This window comes from Gossypium hirsutum, chromosome D10, assembly GCF_007990345.1.
Source record: "Gossypium hirsutum isolate 1008001.06 chromosome D10, Gossypium_hirsutum_v2.1, whole genome shotgun sequence".
Lineage (NCBI taxonomy): Eukaryota > Viridiplantae > Streptophyta > Magnoliopsida > Malvales > Malvaceae > Gossypium > Gossypium hirsutum.
In genome coordinates this window covers 31,413,617-31,433,143 of record NC_053446.1, presented here as the reverse complement: position 1 = coordinate 31,433,143, position 19,527 = coordinate 31,413,617, and the positions used below count along the sequence as shown (strand labels likewise).

At 34.6% G+C, this 19,527-nt stretch overlaps 1 protein-coding gene across 1 annotated transcript; it reads right to left on the bottom strand.

Moving 5' to 3' along the window:
* Positions 1-604: 604 nt before the first annotated feature.
* On the bottom strand, positions 605-4,919 carry LOC107915065 (LRR receptor-like serine/threonine-protein kinase RGI1). Its single transcript, XM_016844177.2, has 2 exons — positions 1,499-4,919; positions 605-1,397 (listed from the first exon to the last, which is right to left on the bottom strand). Exons 1-2 carry the CDS (start codon positions 4,374-4,376, stop codon positions 877-879), a joined length of 3,399 nt encoding a protein of 1,132 aa, XP_016699666.1. The 5' UTR covers positions 4,377-4,919; the 3' UTR covers positions 605-876.
* Positions 4,920-19,527: the final 14,608 nt, after the last annotated feature.

Here is a 19,527-nt window from a genome sequence, read left to right as displayed (position 1 = left end):
TATACACTCACACATGCAAGCAATCAAACATCACCAACTTATCATGGGTCCCATCCAGCACACCTTAATGGTCATATCAATGACTTAATCTTCTGAAATCACCTGGTGAATAACTTTTTATCATCTTTTCACTGGATTCTTAGATTCTTTTCATGTATCCTAAATATGCTTCACTCTCTCACTAGCTGTATTATATCAAAAACAGGGTTATGGTGCTAATATCATAAGGCCACCTGTAGGTTAATATAGAACAAATAGAAACTATATTAGAGTAAAAAATGTATTAAGAGTTAGATTATTTTAAAATTATTTTTAAAAAATAAGTATATTAATTTTTATATATTAAAAAAAATAAATCTTTTTTATTAAAAATTTTATCTATTTATATTATTAAAAAAATAATGTAACTAATATAGCAATTAGATATTGACATGTATAAATATACCAGAATTAATTTTTAACAACAAAAACGATAATAAAATTCTACTCTTAATACAATAGTCTCAATGATAATTTTAAACACATTCGTGGGTTATATTACAACTTGGTATAATTATATATATGTTATCATATATGCAAAGTTGTGAGATGGGGAACTGTGAGAAAATAGTTATTTCACTTGTAATTTAGCTGTAAACAACAGTGCTCCAAGCCTTCTGAGATGGGGAACTGTGAGAAAATAGTTATTTCACTTGTAATTTAGCTGTAAACAACAGTGTTCCAAGCCTTCTTTGCCTTCATGCATCTAATTATAACAAATATCAAGCTTTTCTTTATACATAAACCGAAAAAAAAAAAGGTTTTGAAACTGAAGAAAGAAAATAAGCATAACGAACTTCCTTGTGGGGTAGCTATAACCATTTTGGTGCTTTTTTATTACTTTAACCCTGGTGTAGGATTGGAGGAAGGTGAGTAAAGTAGAGAAGAAGCAGAGAAGCTGGAGTTATTGCTTTTGGGATACAAGCTTTGTATTTGCATGGCTGGTTTTGATGATGATGTTGCTTGAACTCCACTTGAGTTGTTTTCCTTGGCATCAATGGTTGGTGATCCTTTGAGTAGCACATCAACCTTAGCATACTCCTCTCTTTCATGTTTAATCTCCTTGAGCATCGCTGCCACATCTTTCATGTTTGGTCTTTCATCTGGGCATGAATTTACACACAACAAGGCTACTCCTAAAGCTTGCATCATTTCCTTGATTTCAGATTCCGGTCGAGACAGTAGGCTCGGATCAAGTACTTCGATTCCTCCCCTCTTTTGTCTAACCCAATCTACTATGTGTAGTCCATCTGGTATTGTCGGATCAATCGGTTGCTTTCCCGTCAGTACTTCCAACACCACTACACCATAGCTATAAACATCACTCTTCTCTGTAATCTTCATCATGTAACCGTATTCTGCCAAGATGCAGTAAATAATTAGTTCAAGATTGCTACAAAATGACCTTCAACGAGTATATAACTATTTAAAAGTAAATAATGCAGTAAAAATATGTTACCAGGAGCAATATATCCATAAGAACCAGCAACAGTGTTAGAGGAGCGAGCAAAATCACCATCATCTACAAGCTTGGCAAGGCCAAAATCAGCAATGTAAGGTTCAAACTCAAGGCCAATTAGGATATTATTAGCCTTGATGTCCCTATGGACAATAGGAGGGACACAATCATGGTGCAAGTAAGCAAGGCCTTGTGCTGCCCCCAACAATATTTGGTACCTAAGTTCCCATTCCAAAGCATTCCCAGTTCTCTCATGGAGGAGACTCCCCAAGCTTCCATTAGGCATATAATCATACATGAGCAATCTTGTATTTCTGTTCCAACAACAACCCAAAAATCTAACTATGTTCTTATGACGGATAGTACCAAGCGTTTTCACCTCGGCCGAGAAGGAATCACGAACCCCACTTTTGTCATCGTTGCATCCATTGGATGGTGCTATTGTTGCTGGCCACAGCTTCTTCACTGCAATGACTTCACCATTGTCCATATCAGCACGATAAACAACCCCGGAACACCCTTTTCCAATCACATTGGAATCCACCAGGCATTTCAGAATTTGCTCTACTGAGAAATTTAACTTCTGGAAGGGAGTGAATTGCCATGGCCATGAGTCTCCTAACTCTGAATCATCGTCTCTAATGGTTCTTCGAGCCCTTATAATCGCGATTGTCCCCATAATAACCATTGCTACTGTTAGGGTGATCAACAAAGCTACTGCTAGCTTGAATCTCCTCGACCGCCTTATCTCATTTTCAGTCCTTGATGGCCCCGCCCTGCCATCGCTTCCCAAGAAGCAAGAGTCCCGGCTTGTAGGACATAGGCCTTCATTTCCAGCCAGGTTTGCTTGTGGTAACTGCCTAAAAAGCTTGTTGTCAGGCAGATAACCTTCAAAGTTATTGTAGGAGAGGTTGAGAGAAACGAGATTATCAAGCGCTGCAAGTGGAGCCAAGTCTCCTTCAAGCTTGTTGTGGGAAATGTCCAATATGGACAGCTTGCTAAGTGCAGATATTTGAGGAGGGATTGGCCCTGTGAGTCCATTGCAACTCAAGTTAAGAGCAATCTCAAGGGCTTCTATTCGGCCAAGTTCCAATGGGATGCCACCAGTGAGCTTATTGCTGCTAAGGTCAAGCAACTGGAGACTGGAACAGAGGGCTAGGGCAGAAGGTATTGATCCAGACAAGGAATTCTTGCTTAAAATCAACTTATTCAATGACACAAGACGGCCCAAGCTTGCTGGTATTTGGCCATCAAATTGATTGAATGAGGCATCCAAAACCTGGAGGCCAGATAGAGATGACAATGAATTGGGAAGGGGACCCTGTAGAATATTGTTGCTGAGGTCTATCATTTGTAACTCCGTGCAACCCCCAATCTCATATGGAACAACTCCAGAAAGCCTGTTGCTAGACAAATCAAGAAAATTTAATCTCTTGAGGCTCCCAATTTCTCTAGGAATACCACCAATGATCCTGTTGTTACCAAGCCTTAAGCGCACAAGGGAGGTGCAATTCCCGATCTCTGGGGGTATAGAACCAGAAATGTCATTGGAAATAAGTAGAAGCTTTGCCAGGCTCTGGAGTCGAAACAGGCCAGGAGGAATGCTACCAGTGAGAGAATTGTGTGACAAATCCAATGCTTGAAGACCTGTACAGCGAGACAAAGATGAAGGGATGCTTCCTTCAAGCTGGTTTTGCCAGGCAAAGAAAACAGTAAGCTTTGACAACATTCCCAGATCTGGTGGAATCAAACCAGAAATCTGGTTTGTATCAAGCTGCAACTGCAGAAGATTACTAGCATTGGAGAGAGTTGAAGGTATTGAACCAGAGACATTGTTGTTGCTAATCATAAACTCTTGAAGCTCCGAAAGACCCCCCAAAGACAAAGGTATGGTTCCAGATAATGAATTCAAAGAAAGATCAATGTTTATCAATTTACTACAGTTGCCAATCTCTTCTGGAATACTCCCAACAAGACTATTTTGCCACAAGAAAAGTGATTCAAGCTTTTCAAGTTTGCCAATCTGCGGTGGGATCGATCCTGATAGACTGTTTTCGTAAAGATACAAGTTTACAAGCTCAGAGCAGTTACCTATTTCAGGAGGAATCTCACCAGAGAGCATTGTGGTGTATATAGACAAGGTTTGGAGCTTGCTTAGCTTCCCAAGTGAAGCTGGTAAAGAACCTGAAACTCTTGTATCAGCTAGCCCCAACACAGTCAAGTTGCTGCAGTCCCCAATCTCATCAGGGATTCTTCCCACAATGTCTTTGTTCCCTCCAGCTCGAAGAACTTGAAGAAGAGACAAGTTCCCGAGGTCAGCAGGGATAGTCCCGCTTAGAAGGTTATCATAAATTTCTATTTTCCGGAGACTAGTGCAGTTACCTAGCTCAACTGGGATTTTCCCAGTTAGCTGATTAGAGCTCAAAACCAAGTCCTGGAGATACTGAAGCCTACCGATACTTGCAGGGATGGAGCCAACCAGACTGTTGGAGCCAAGGGTAATGGTAGTAAGTTGTGAACAATAACCAATGTCAAGTGGGATAGTGCCTGTGAGATTTGCATCATAGATGACTAGTCTTTTGAGAGATTGAAAAGCAGAAAGATTGGCTGGTAAAGGAAGCTGAAGAGGGACTGACTGTATATTAATTTCGGTGACATAACCTTGTGGGGAACATGTTATGTAGGTCCAGTTGCATGGAGTGGAGTCAAGACTGTTCCAGTTGGAAAAAGAGGAATGTAGAGTTGGAGAAGAGTGTATCCATGAGAAGAGAATGGAAGATTCATGGTTTGGAGCTGCAAAAGTTGCAGCACTGAAGAAGAAGAAGAAGAAAAAGGAGATAAAGAATGAAGAAGATTGCCTCGAGCTGGGCATAGACATTTGCCTCAATTTCCAAACCTTTCTTCTCGGTTTTGCATCATTGGGTTTTGCTTCTTCTCTATGTTTGTGCTTGCTTCTTTCCCATTTTTCTCTCACACACTATATTTCTTGCTTGCCTTGAACTCAAGCTCTAAACAGCAACAAGCTCTACCTATTTGGTCTTTTCTTTCATTTTCTATAATAAATTAAACTATCCAAACAAAAACACTTTAAATTAAACAATAGTTTTAAAAAATGAAGAAAAGCAAAGCCTTGAGATCAACAAAACTGCACCACCACCCACCCCCTCCCTTAGGATGCTTCTCTCTCTTTCCCTACAAAAGACATATAAACACAGTAAAGCACCACCTCTGCCCATACCCTCATATCTTTCTGCATCTCTCAATATTTTAATCAGGTTGCTAACAACGGAGGAAATATTTTAAAAAGTAAATTTAGTAATTGTAATTATAATAGTGCTACCGGTTTTTGGCTCTAATGCAATATTTACAGTATAAAAGAGGGGGGAAAAAAGGTGGGGCAGTTAGCTCCAACTTCAACTATGCCACAAGTGTTTCCTTTGTTCACCATATAGTGAGTTTTAAAAAAATACAGAAAAGGACATTGGGTTCACTCTTTCCCATTCTGGCTCCTGGAAACTTTTGTGGGTTCAGTTACAAAACCGAGTTGGCTGTTGGCTCTTCTCTAATCAAATTCAAACACCCATTTATCTTGTGCCACTTCTTCATCAATCGCTGACCCTATTCAATCTTCGCTCTCAATATATCATGCCATCTCAAATGTAGCCAAATTGGTTGCTTGTCTAAGGGTTAAATCTATCTTATAAATGCTTAATTTTTACAAAAGTACTTAAACTTTCTAAAATGGTCAAATATGGTTCAAATCTTTTTTTTAGTGTTCGAATAAGGACTAAACTTTTTTAAAGTGCTCAAATAATGACTTTTTAAATGTCAGGATGTCGAGTCTCAAATTATTTTTTTTCTTTTAAAGTAATATTTGATTCATTTATAATGTATTTTATTCTAAAAACGTTAGCATTCACTTAATTTTTACTTAAATTGGGTTAAACTGCGTAAAAAAGTCTTTATTTGAACACTTTTGTAAAAGTTAAACCATTATATGATCAATTTTAAAATTTTAACTTTTATGTGAACAACCTTTAAAATATTTAGTCTTAATTTGAGCATTTAACCTTTAAATTTGAATATCATCTTCTATAAATATTATAATAAGGCACATTATACTTTTAAATAAAAAAACTTAAATTCCAATTTTAAAGATGATAATATTAAAAGGAAGAATTATAAATTTCAAAAAAGTTAATTTCCATAAACCATAAAGCATAACATTTGAGTATATCATTAATTATTTTTGTTTTGGTATAAATGTTATCAGTTTCCCCACAAATTCATAACATTTTGAGTATAGTTTAATTCATTCACTCATTCATTTACTACATCCAATAAATTTAGGGTTTGAATTTCCATATCTAATTTTCCTTATTTTATCTTTGATCGAAGAAGCTTTGTAAATAATTTCATAATTTTACCAAAAAATAAAGTGTCAGAGTTAAGCATAAAAAGTTCGAAATATATAATTATATGGCTTTTTTACATTAATATTATAAAATAAATTTAATTCTGAAATGAGGTATCAAAATAATTATATACAAAAAATGGTACGTTTAGAGATAGTGCCTTTCTTATAGATGGCACCACCATTTTTTTTTAAATTAATTTTTTTTAAAATAATATTTTAATAGTGGTGCGATGTACATAGGCGGCACCACTTTATACTCCTGCTATACGGTCAAAATACGGCCAATTTTGACTTGTGACTGACCTGCCCCCAGGTGGCTCCCATTGGACTGGCGTCACCAGTCATGCCACCCTGACAGGCGGCACTGGTGCCGGTCACCAGTCCCCTCCACTGCGTGCCAAGACACTGCAGAATGCAGTGAGTAGTCTCTTCAAAGGGAAAAAGAGAAGAAGATGGAAGGCTTTAAATTACTAACAAAATAACTTTAAAAAAGTTGAAAAAAAATAAAAAAATTTTTACATTCATAACAAATCACAAAACAGTAAACTAAATAAAAAAATAACTAATCCCTTTAAATTAAAAAAAATTAATTACTAAAATAATACATACATTTTTTCTTTCTTTCTTTCTTTCTTCTCCTTCCTCTCCTTTCTTTCCCTCTTTTTTTTTCTCACTACCGATTTCTTCAAAGGGGACCATGCTTATAAGGCTTTCCATCTTCTTCTCTTTTTCCCTTTGAAGGTACTACTCATTGCATTTTGTTGTGTATTGGTGCACAGCAGAGGGGATTGGTGACTGGCACCAGTGCCACCTGTCAGGGTGGCGTGACTGGTGCCGCTAGTCCAATGGGAGCCACAACGGGGCAGGTCGGTCATAGGTCAAAATTGGCCCGTATTTTGACCATATAGAAGGAGTATAAAGTGGTGCCGCCTATGTACATGGCACCACTATTAAAATATTAGAAAGGCACCACCCTCTAAACATACTATTTTTGTGTATAATTATATTGACAGCCGATATTAGAATTAATTTTTTATAATATTAAAGTAAAAAAGCCTAATTATATATACGAGAGAAAGTAGTATAAATATTTATTTCATGAATTAAAACTGCACACGTATTATATTTGGATATTAAAATGATAACATGTTCACTTTATTCTTCACCCCAAGTTGAAGATTTAAAAGAAAACATTTTCCCATATATTATTTTGCCCTTATTAGTTGTGATCACCACTATATGATGGCAAATAATAATAATAATAATGGTCCAAAAAATGTTGTTTTCTTTTTTAAAAACATCAATTAAGTCTCCGAATAGAAAATGTATCTAATCCAACCCCATCAACTAAGCCATTTGACCATTCAAGTTAATCATTAGACAATAGCTATTGTTATTTTCTTTAATTTATTGGTTATTTTTGTCACGTGTCATATTAAGATTGTTGTAACCTCCTTAACTCGGTTTAGAAGTTATGGCCAGATTCTAAAGACCACATTAGTCACCGAAATGACTCAATAAAAGAAAAAAGATCAAATTTTCAAAAACTTCCCCTTTAAAACATTTGTTTATTTTTTGAAAAAATTGTAGTGAGCTTCTCTTAGTTCTAAAAAAATTAACTTATGCGAAGCCTGATTAAGATCCAATTATAGAAGTTCTTATTACTCTTGAAAACATTTTTTATTTTTAATTTACTTTCCAGAAATTCAAGTACAGATTTGCAGCAAAAAATACGAAGACCTTAATTTAATATTATTTAAAAAATAATTTATATGCTTATAAACACCAATGTGTAGGTTCGTCCAGTTATTTAACTTAACTAGTTTTAATGATAATGTATACAAAATACCAAAATAACCCAGAATATTGAACCCATGCCACAATCTGTATAAAAATTATTACAGTCCTGAATAGTGATAAAAATTATAATATTAAACCGAAAATCTGAGACGAGACCTCTGAATTGTCGAGTCCGATCCTAACCTTGAGGTTATCTATAAGGATAAAATTATGGGGGTGATCTTTAAAAAGCTTAGTGTGAGTTTTAACAAAATAAGCAGTATAAACCATCTCAAACAATCAAAATTTTCAATGAAGCATGGCATCATATGAAAAACATATTTTTATATGCATAGGCATGCTCATATGAATCAGTGCCAAGATCCCACCCATCCACCCGCTACACACCACGAGTTCCCTAGAACCTATCATCCGAACACCAAAAACAATAAGAAACGAAACTCGATGCGGATAAACCATAAGTATCAATATGCAGTTAAACTGCCAATAGTTTGCAGACAAGCTGTCGGTAAGTTGCGATAAGTCGTCATTAGTCTAATAATACTCCGGGGCACAGATATACTGCTAAACAATAATGCGAATAAACCGTCGGTACTCCACGAACTCCTCTGTAAATAATTAAGCATGCCATGCTTAAACAGTATCACTTTCAATACAGTGGCATGCTTAACATGCATTCAGTATAACAATATCAGTGGTATGCTTAGCATGCATTCAGTAAACTAGTAACATTCAATGGCATGCATACATGCAGTCAACATACATTATAGTAGACATACTTACATGTAATTGGTAACAATGACGAACAACATACTTAACGATACTAGTCACAAAATGGCATGTATATAACCATCCAATTGATTAAATACACAATCATCCCATAAGTAAAATACTTACACAATCGGTTACCTCATTTTAAAGCCTAATATTCGACCATTACTAAAGGGTCACTTAATGTTTTCCCAACATTAAACATCTTACCATAATCAGCCACTTCACAGTTGGCATTAAGCCATTCGACCATGCATAGAAAATTACACACAATATTCGGCCAACTTGTGAACAATCAAACAATTCACAATAAACACTAAGACACACAAAAGTTAGGACCCACACCTGATTTCTGCAAATTCGATGCACTAACACAAATCCACAACTATTACGACCTTAATTTAGATAACAGTTAACCAAATCTAAACACAAAACACACAAACATGATTTAGAATCAGTCTTCGACACCCCTACAGGGTTCGGCGGAAATAGGTATTTGCAAAAGCTAATCGAATTTAATTTTTCGTATGTTACTTACTCTTCTAACGATTAGACAAGAGATGTGGGTTGTCCTTCAATGCTACTATTGATCCGATACGTTCATATTTGGTCCTTCAAACAAAATTACACATAAAAAATCAACATGTGCAATTCGGCCATTACACTAGCATTAGTCAGCCACTACAAAATATAAAAGAATAGAAATCGACATTGGATATGTCATAAGAATAGTACTTACACTACCCACTTCAGATCTGTGATGATTGGAATGCAGAACTGACAACAAATAATAATAATAATAATAATAATAATAATAATAACAACAACAACAACAACAACAACAACAACAACAACAACAACAATAAAAGGGTGATTGAGGAGCTTCAAGGGGCGACAATGGTGTGAAAATGGGCAGCAATTATTCGACTAACAATAGAAGAAAAAAGAAGAATATGGAAGGAAATTAGGAGTTAGAGGTGACACAGTAGAAGAAGAGAGGAAAAGAAAATTGGGGAAAATGAGAGAAAAAGAAGATAGGGGTGATAGAGAAAATGAACAAATGAGCAAATGAGGCTAAACTGAAAAAAAAATACATTAAATACCTAAGGTTTCAGCATGGGGTGGCAATTGCTAGGCTTTTGGGCAAAAATAAAATAAATAAAAATTATACAAAAAAATCAAACTCAGGAAACAAGGGTAACTACACTACTTCTTAACCACTAAGCCAGACCACATTTTTTTAAAACTCCCACAACACTTATTTTTAAAATAGGGCGTGACACTTACTAGGATTTGAAGCAAAATTGTACAAAATAAAAATGATGCAAGGGAAGGGATTCAAACTTAGATTTCAAGGATGAACTCATAAACTCTTAACCATCAGGCTAGCAACTCACTTATTTAACAAACGCACAAAGATAACCTTACAAATTGTGGCGTGACCACTCTCGGTCTACTAACCTGATTTTTGAGATTTGACAATTGTGCCACACAATAAAACTAGTATTTTTTATTAAAAAACTATAGCAAATTATTATTATATAAAAAAGATTTAAAAATTATAAAAGATAGAAATGTGCAAAAAAATATAAAAAAACATAGAAAATTATAAAAGATAAAAATATATAAAAAATAAAAAATGAAAAGAATATCAAAATAAAAATATCTAAATTATAAAAAATTATACAAATTATGAAAATACAAAAATTGAAAAACTATGAACAAATATTTAAAGCTATATAAATTTATTAAAATTTACAAAATATTATAAAAAAACATAAAAATTATTTAAAAAATTAAAAATATATGAAAAAAATTATGAAACCATTTTTTTTTCATTTGCTCATTAATCATTGTTAATAAAACAACACCTATTAAAAATTATAAAAAAAAAATTGATCCTTGAAGCTATCTGTTGTTTTCATCCACTCGGATCTGCCCAAAGCTTGCACCCCTTTGTCCACTGCCAATAATAGGGAAGTGTTTTGAGATATAAACTAAGGTAGGAAATCAGTTGAGAATGTAAGTGACAACCGAGATTGTACATAAAATTGTAGATTCTTTTTATTGTATTTTTATGTTGTTTACAATTCTTAATTTTTTTTGTGATTTTAAATTTTTTTGTACCTTCCTATATTTTTTTAATTTTCATATTTTTGTAATTTTTTTATAAATTTTCTATTATTTTAATGATTTTAAGTGGAAAATACTATTTTTCGGTCACGTGGCACAATCTTAGTGTGACACAGGGTATAAATAACCCAAAAATAGAAGAAACCGTTAGTTGTTACTCTTAAACAATTGATCGTTAATAATAATCAAAGAACGTAGTTGATTGAAGTTTTAATATTTAAAACTCCAATTAAGTGTGTCTTTTTGTTGATTGATTTTATTAGGTGATGAAAGAAGATTTTTTCTCTTAGTTACATCTTAATAGCATCTAGATCATTCCAAAATCAATGCTTTTAAAATATTATTAGTGTTGTAAGGAACAAATTGGTAGATGAATTGATTAGATCATTGATTTAACCAATTAACAATGTTTTATTCTATTTTTAATTATATACTATCAGTTGAATTGATCAATTCATCGATGTCCAGTTTAATTGGTTCAACCAAATAGTTCGATTTAATTTTCATAACACTAAAAATTACCAAAATATATAGTCTTAAATTCTTTCAAATTTTGGATTTATTTAAGCGAATATATTTGGTATATTGTCAGTGAAATTTTTAGACCACACATGCAGGGTTGTGATGACAAGTGTCCTACAAGGTATTGTAAAATATCTAAAACATAAATATCTATAATAAATATAACAACACGAATTTGAAAAAAAAAATTGAACTAACGAGAATACCCTTTATTGTTAATTATATTACTAAATTAAGATTAGAATGATAATTGATTACTATTATTATGTGATGGTAATAAAAGTAATATTAATTAAACATTAATTAATATAATAGTTTATTGATGTGAAATTAATTCATTTGGTCATATCTTTTAAGTCACCCGTAGTTCAATTGATAACGAAAATAATGACGCCTTGTTCTAACCGGTATAATAACACATTTAGCCCTCAATACTTACATGATCTATCAATTTGATTCTAGTTCTAAATAATTCAATAAACGTAACCTTTCATATTTACAAATTCTACCAATTTGATCCTAATTCTAAATAATTCAATAAATTTAACCCTTCATATTTACAAATTCTATCAATTTGATCTTCAAACTTCCTAATCAAAGCTTTCAGCTTTTAAAACAGAGACATTATATATCTATAAAATTTTAAAACCCAACAAAGAAAAAAATTTCTCTCAACTAACGAACCATTTTCTGAGAGTGTTATTAGTCTTGGCTCCATTAATGCTGGAGAATTTTGGTGTCGAAGCAAGAGCAATCGAGTTGTAGGATTGACATGATTGCATTGGGTGGTGATCTAGGGAATCTGATGATGAATAACCCATTCCTGTTGGTCGGACAAAGTTGTGAGGGCGTTGTTTGTTCAGGGGTGGAGTCATAGGACTGTCATTAGTAGATTCAGTTATTCATCCTTGAAAGGGAGAGACAAACACTAATTTTTAAAAACTAAAACACTTGTGGACCTATCATTTTTCAAAATTTGGGATGCTAGCAAAATTCCTCCTTTAAAAGGAGTAACCCCCAAGTATAACATAAAAAAGCAATATTGATTGAAACCCTAAAAATATTGTACCTATATTCAACTGAAAAATAAAATCTAAAGCAAAAAGGTTACTAATTAGATCATTTTAAACATTAGATTTCTTAATTCCAAGCTAATAGTGCAAGTATCCAATAAAACATACTGACACATAATTGAGAGAAGTTTTTAGGGGTTTACAAATTTATAAATGTGGAATGTCTTTATTATAAAAGCTTAAAGCTTTGGTTAGGAACTTTGAAGATCAAATTGATAGAATTTGTAAATTTGAAGGGTTAAATTTATTGAATTATTTAAAATTTGAATCAAATTGATAGAATATGTAAGTATTGAGCACTAAATGTGTTATTATACCATTTAGAAAAAGATTACGCCATTATTTCCTTAATCAATTTAACAGTAGGTGACCAAAATAAGAACAAATACAAATGTTAGTGCCTAAATTTAAAAATTTCAAAGTTGGATGACCAAAACGGGAAAGTGGATATAGTTGGGTGACTATTTATATATATAGTTTACCCAGTTATAAATCTACAAAATCATTGAATATAATTAGATAACTTAAAAATAATAGACATTCTGTTATAAAATAAAGAGAGATGGAGAGAATAAAGAACAAAGAAAATATGAAAGCAATAGAGGATGTACTTTATTTATCAAAAGGAATGATTACAATGCTTCATCAGAGTCTCTATTTATATAGGCATAAGAAGTATAAAAGAAGTAGAGATCTAATTCTAATAACTATTAGAATTTAAAGTACATTAAAACTGAATTTAAAGTACATTAAAACTTTATCTTAATCATGATGGACATCCACTTAATAAGATATTCATAACACTCCCCCTTGGATGTCCATTGATAGATAATGTGCTTCGTTAAAACCTTATTAGGAAAAACCCTGTGGGATAAAAACCTAATGAAGGAAAAAGAATACACAATCTATAATACGCATAATATGCTGCCTCATTAAAAATCTTACCAGGAAAACCCAATGGGACAAAACCTCGATTAAAGGAAAAAGAGTGCAACGTGTATTTACGGCCCCTCATGAAAACATCACATATTTTCTCATATTCTACGTATTCAATCTTGAATACTAGTTTTTCAAATGACTATTTGAATGTATTTGCTAAGCATTTATATTACCATTCTTTTAAAAGTCATGAGTGAGGGGAATTTGGGGAAATATATTTTGATCTCTTCAGGAGATTCAACAATAATCATAACAAACTTTAATCATGATTCTTTTATAAAAACACAAATAGGTATTTTGGATCATTTTATAATCCTCCTTCAACTACTATTCACTAAGTCAAATTTACCACATATGTTCAAAATATTTCAATTCATATAAATGAACAATTTCTCGAGAATTTCAATATGCTTCTGGCATCTTAAATTCTTCAAGGATTTTAATATAAACTTTACCATATAGTGATTCATAAAAGGTTGTAACAATAACCATTAGACGTAAGTTAAACCTTTTATGAATTGTCAATTTAATAATATATCTAAAGGTTATTGCATCCACCACAAAAGAATATTATATCTTTTCATAATCAATACCAAGACTTAGTGAAAAACTTCATATTTTTATTCTGCTTTTGAAAAACTATTTCAATTGCACCCTCACTGGCTTTATACCTTTAGATATTTGGACTACTGGTCCAAAAACTTAACGAATTTAATTGTACTTGAGTTGCGTCTTTCTATTTTGATCAATTTATTTCATATCTATATTTCTCAATAGATTAATTCAAGATATTCCTTTTATTTCATTATTTAAAAAATAATATTGCATGCAAAATCATTGTCGACCACATTTATTATTCGGTTCCACATTTTCTCAAATTGACGTAACTTATTGAGATATCTTATTTTCATTATTTTAAAATTCAGTTTCAGGTACCTAAATCTCTTTTGAAGTTTTACTTATTTGTAACACCCCAAACCCGACCTGAACATTATGGACGAATCTGAAAGTGTTACGAAAAAGGGTTTTGAAATCGATGATACTTCGATAAAACAATGTTTAGTTATTTGATAAAACATCACAGTTTTATAAAATATATTCGTTTATATATATTACTGAAATCGTTACATGTTGTTCTTTAAAGTTAACCAATTATTTTGCAATGGAAGCTTGAAAATCATTTAAAACAAAATCACGCTTGTGTTTTCAAACATAACATTTGTTCGCGTAAAATCGGTATTTTATTGAATCATCACAGTTTAGAAATGATAATGCAATCAAACCCAAAAATTCAAACCAAATAGTCAAAAAGTCCGAAGATTCCAAAAATAAAAAAAACTCTCATGAAAACCAAAATTTTCAGTAAAACCGTTAAATAATAAAGAAAACAGTTTCCGTCAAGTGGTCACCGCTAAGCCTCTGTCGCATCGACCCGTCTATGTCTATGGATTACCTGAATAGAACAGACAAACAGATGTGAGTTTTCACAAATTCAGTGTGTAACCCAATAGAGATAATCATGCAACATATACAAAATTTCATATATGGTCAGATACAGATTCAGACATAAGTCTATAACAGAAACAGATATCAGAATCAAATGTACAAAACATATATACAGAATCTTACCGCCATCCTCTACACACCATCTCTGACCATCCCATCACACCTTGTGGGGTTAAAAACTCTCACCCATCCCTACACACCATTAGTGTCGATACAACACATAACAGATAATATGCAGTCAAGCTGCCAGAATATAGGCGAAAGGTCACCATACAGATTACTTCCTCCACATATACAAATCCCACCCCAAATACAGATACAGAATACATATGTAAGAATAACAGAATAAACATGCTTAACATGCTCGTATATAGATAAATACATACTTAATAGTACAGTACAGTCAGACATACATATAAGTTTCCTACTCAAATCAGACTATGAGAGTATCAAATCACATGAAATAGGGTTTAGTTAGCCCTTATTGACCCTACGGTAGGCCCACAATCGATCGGAATGACCCATGCAATCCTAAAGAAATTTTTAAAATTCTGGGCCTACAGGCTCGTGTGGGCCCACACACCAAGATTGGCCTTTTCCGTGTGGCCCACACAGCCTAATCTAAAACCCACATGCCCGTGTGGCAAGTCCGTGAGGCCTACATGCCCAACCTGGCCTAGCCCGTGTGGCCTACACTGTCACACATTCGCTATCACATGGCCGTGTCTCATGTACGACCACACTTACGACATTCACACGGTCATGTCTCGCACACGGCTAGCCACACAGCTGGCCACACGCCCGTGTGGCATCAACAGACCCAGTTTTTAGCTTTCGTCGAACCTTATTTTCTTGCATTAAGGGTACACACCTGGTATGATTTTGATGCGAAACTACTACGGAAACCATCAACACCTAAAAACAGAATACCCAACACTTTTTTAGTAATCAAATTACGAATCCACAACATAACTCAAAATAATGCACACAACTTACCGTTGACAAGAATAGATACTACCACAGTTTAAACTATTGGAGCGAAAACCACAGGTTCATCGTCTACTCCTGCACAATACGTACACAGATCAACTTCTCCATTTCGCACCTTTACGATAATTCAAGCAGAAAGAAGAGTAAACTAACCGATTACACTTACACTTACCCACACAAACAGAAAACAAACAATTTAACGAATTCCCTAACGAAAAGGACAATGGATTGACTGATCAGAAATAGATAGAAAAGAAACAAAAAGAAGATACAGAGAAAAGAGGAGAAAAGGGAAACTAACGTCAGAAAGTTTTGAAAGAGAGAGAAAAAAAGAATAAAATTAATCTAATTTGAATACACTCACACTACATCACAACTCTTACAACTCCACTAACCACCAAATCCCCCAAAAATCGACCACTAACCCCATCCACTCTCAGGATTTCAACTCCATCCAAATTCCACCGCACGACCAATACACACAGAAGCAAAAATTACATTTTTCACTCGCACGGGTGTTCAAACACGGGACCTTAGACAAGCTAACACCTTACCACTTGAACTAGCAGGCTCATTCTGATATGAATTTAGCAAAAATATAATATAAGCCCACCCAACAGAGATAAGGCTAGGACAAAAAATAACAGAGTTTGCCAAAAGTGGGACTTGAACCCAAAATTTCACACACACCCAGATCACTTATCCACTGAAACGATACACATTTATGTCTAGATTTACAGAAACAGAAATAAATTATTTAGGGCGTTAAACTCTACACCCTAAAAGAAATTTTGGCATCGAAATTTACCTAATCCGAACAGACGATGATATTGTTAACGCATTGAGCCTTCAGGTTCCCATGTGGCTTCCTCAGTGCCATGATTCCGCTACAGAACCTTTACCAACGGTATGGAATTCTTCCTTAGAACCTTAATATCTTGAACCAAAATCTGAACTGGCTCCTCTTCAAATGTCATGTTCGGTCTAACCTCGATTTCCTCAACAGAGACAATGTGAGATAGATCAGACTGATACCGCCTCAACATCGAGACGTGAAACACATCATGGATACACCCAGCTACCTCAAAAATCAATCACACAACTTCGAATCATATCCTCCAGTATCTAAATCACCCTCTCAGATTGACCATCGGTCTGATGATAGAATGTAGTACTAAAGTATAATCTCGAACCCAGAGCTTCATGAAGTTTCTTCTAGAACCGAGAAGTGAAGCGAGGATCCCTATTAGAGATTATTGAAATTGAAACCCTATGAAGTCTCACAATCTCAAAAATATAGAACTTTGTTAACTTCTGCAGAGAATAGTTCGATCGGACTGGAGTAAAATGGGCAAACATGGTCAATAGATCCACGATGACCTAAACAGAATTTTTCTTAGTGGGTGTTAAAGGCAACCCACTAACGAAGCCCATCGTCACATGCTCCCATTTCTATAAGGGAATTTTAACGGTTTGGAGCAAACCCGAAGGCAACTGGTGCTCAGTATTAACTTGCTGGCACGTCAGAAAATAAGAAACGAAATCAGTTACCTCACGTTTTAAATTCAGCCACCAGTACAGTTCACGGAGATCCCAATACATCTTATTACCACCGACATACATAGTATAACGGCTACTATGCGCTTCCCTCAAAATCGACTGCCTCAGATTAGAATCATTCGATACACAAACCCGTCCTCACTATACACTACAAACTCTTTACCAGATTCAGGCTGTATTAGAAAATGAGCTTAAGTCAGAACAATCTTGAGCTTCTAGAAGCTCGATTGTTGCGCATCAATCCAGACTAAAGGAACATTCTTACGTAGAAGCTTAGTTAGAAGAGCTGCAATCAGTGAGAACCCCTTAACAAACCTCTGATAATAACTCGCAAGACCTAGAAAACTACGAATCTCATATACATTCTTAGGTTGTTCCCAATCAAACACAGCCTTAATCTTTCTAGGATTAACTTGGATCCCCTCAGTAGAAACCATGTGCCCCAAAATGTTACCTCTTGCAACCAGAATTTACATTTGCTCAACTTAGCATAGAGCTGTTTCTCTCGAAGTATTTAAAGAACTACTCTAAGATACTCATCATGCTCATCCTCAGTCTTAGTGTACACCAGAATATCCTCAATGAAGACTACAATAAACTGATCCAGATATGGCTAAAAAACTTGGTTCATCATATCTATGAATGCAGCTGGGGCATTCGTTAAACCAAAGGGCATAACTAGGAACTCGTAGTGCCTATAACGAGTCCTAAAAGTCATCTTATGAATATCAGCTTCCTTAACCCTAAGTTGATGATACCTAGAATGAAGATCTATTTTTAGGAATACCTTAGCCCCACAAAACTGATTAAAGGGGTCATTAATCATCAGAAGTGGGTACATATTCTTTACAATCAGTTTATTCAACTGCCAGTAATCGATGCACATCCTCATGATACCATCATTTTTCTTCACAAACAGAACCGATGCCCCCCACGGAGACACAGTAGGACGGATGAAACCACAGACCAAAAGCTCTTGAAGTTGAGCCTTAAGCTCTATAAGCTCCTTCGGTGAGCCAATAACCAGTAGGTCTAGGATCGAAACTTGGCTCTGATACCACTAAATGTAACACCCAAACCCGACCTGGACGTTATGGTCAAATCCGGAAGTATTACGAAAAACGGTTTTGAAATCGATGATACTTCGATAAAACAATGTTTAGTTTAAAGTTAACCAATTATTTTACAACGGAAGCTTGAAAATCGTTTAAAATAAAACAACGCTCGTGTTTTCAAAAATAAAATTTGTTCGCGTAAAATCGATATTTTGTTGAATCATTGCAGTTTAGAAATCATAACACAATCAAACTCAAAAATTCAAACCAAACAGTTCAAAAAGTCCAGAGAGTTCAAAAATTACAAAACTCTCATGAAAACCAGAAAATTCAATAAAACCGTGAAATAATAGTAATAAAGAAAATAATTTTCGTCAAGTGGTCACCGCTAAGCCTCCGTCGCTTCAACCGCCTATGTCTGTGGATTACCTGGAAAGAACAGACAAATAGATTTGAGCTTTCATAAACTCAGTGTGTAACCCAACAGAGGTAATCATGCAACATATACAAAATTTCATATACAGTCTGATACAGATTCGGACCTAAGTTTATAACAGAAACAGATATCAGAATCAGATGTACAGAACAGATATACTCCTACCCCTATCCTCTACACGCCATCTTCAACCATTCCATCCCACCATGTGAGGTTAAATACTCCCACCCATCCCTACACACTATATAGTGTCAATGCGACACATAATAGATAATATGCAATCAAGCTGCCAAAATACAGGTGAAAAGTCACTATACAGATCACTTCTTCCACATATACAAATCCCACCCCAAACACAGATACAAAATACAGATACAAGAATAACATAATAAACATGCTTAACATACTCGTATGTAGATAAATACAGACTTAGCAGTACAATTAGGCATACACATCAGTTTCCTACTCAAATCAGACTATGAGAGTATCAGATAATAGGAAATAGGGTTTTGTTAGCCCTTATCGACCCTATGGTAGGCTTATATTCGATCGGAACGACCCGTGTGACCTTAGGGAAATTTTTAAAATTTTGGGCCCGCATTCCCGTATGGGCCCACACGCTCATGTGGCTTACACGCCCAGATTGGCCTTATCCGTGTAGCCCACACGGCCTAACCCAAAACCCACATGCCAGTGTGGCATGTTTGTATGGGCCACACACCTGTGTGAGCCACACGCCCGTGTGGCCCATCCCATGTGGCTCATACAGCCACACATTCGCCATCACATTGTCGTGTCTCGCGTGCGGCCACACCTACGACATTCAC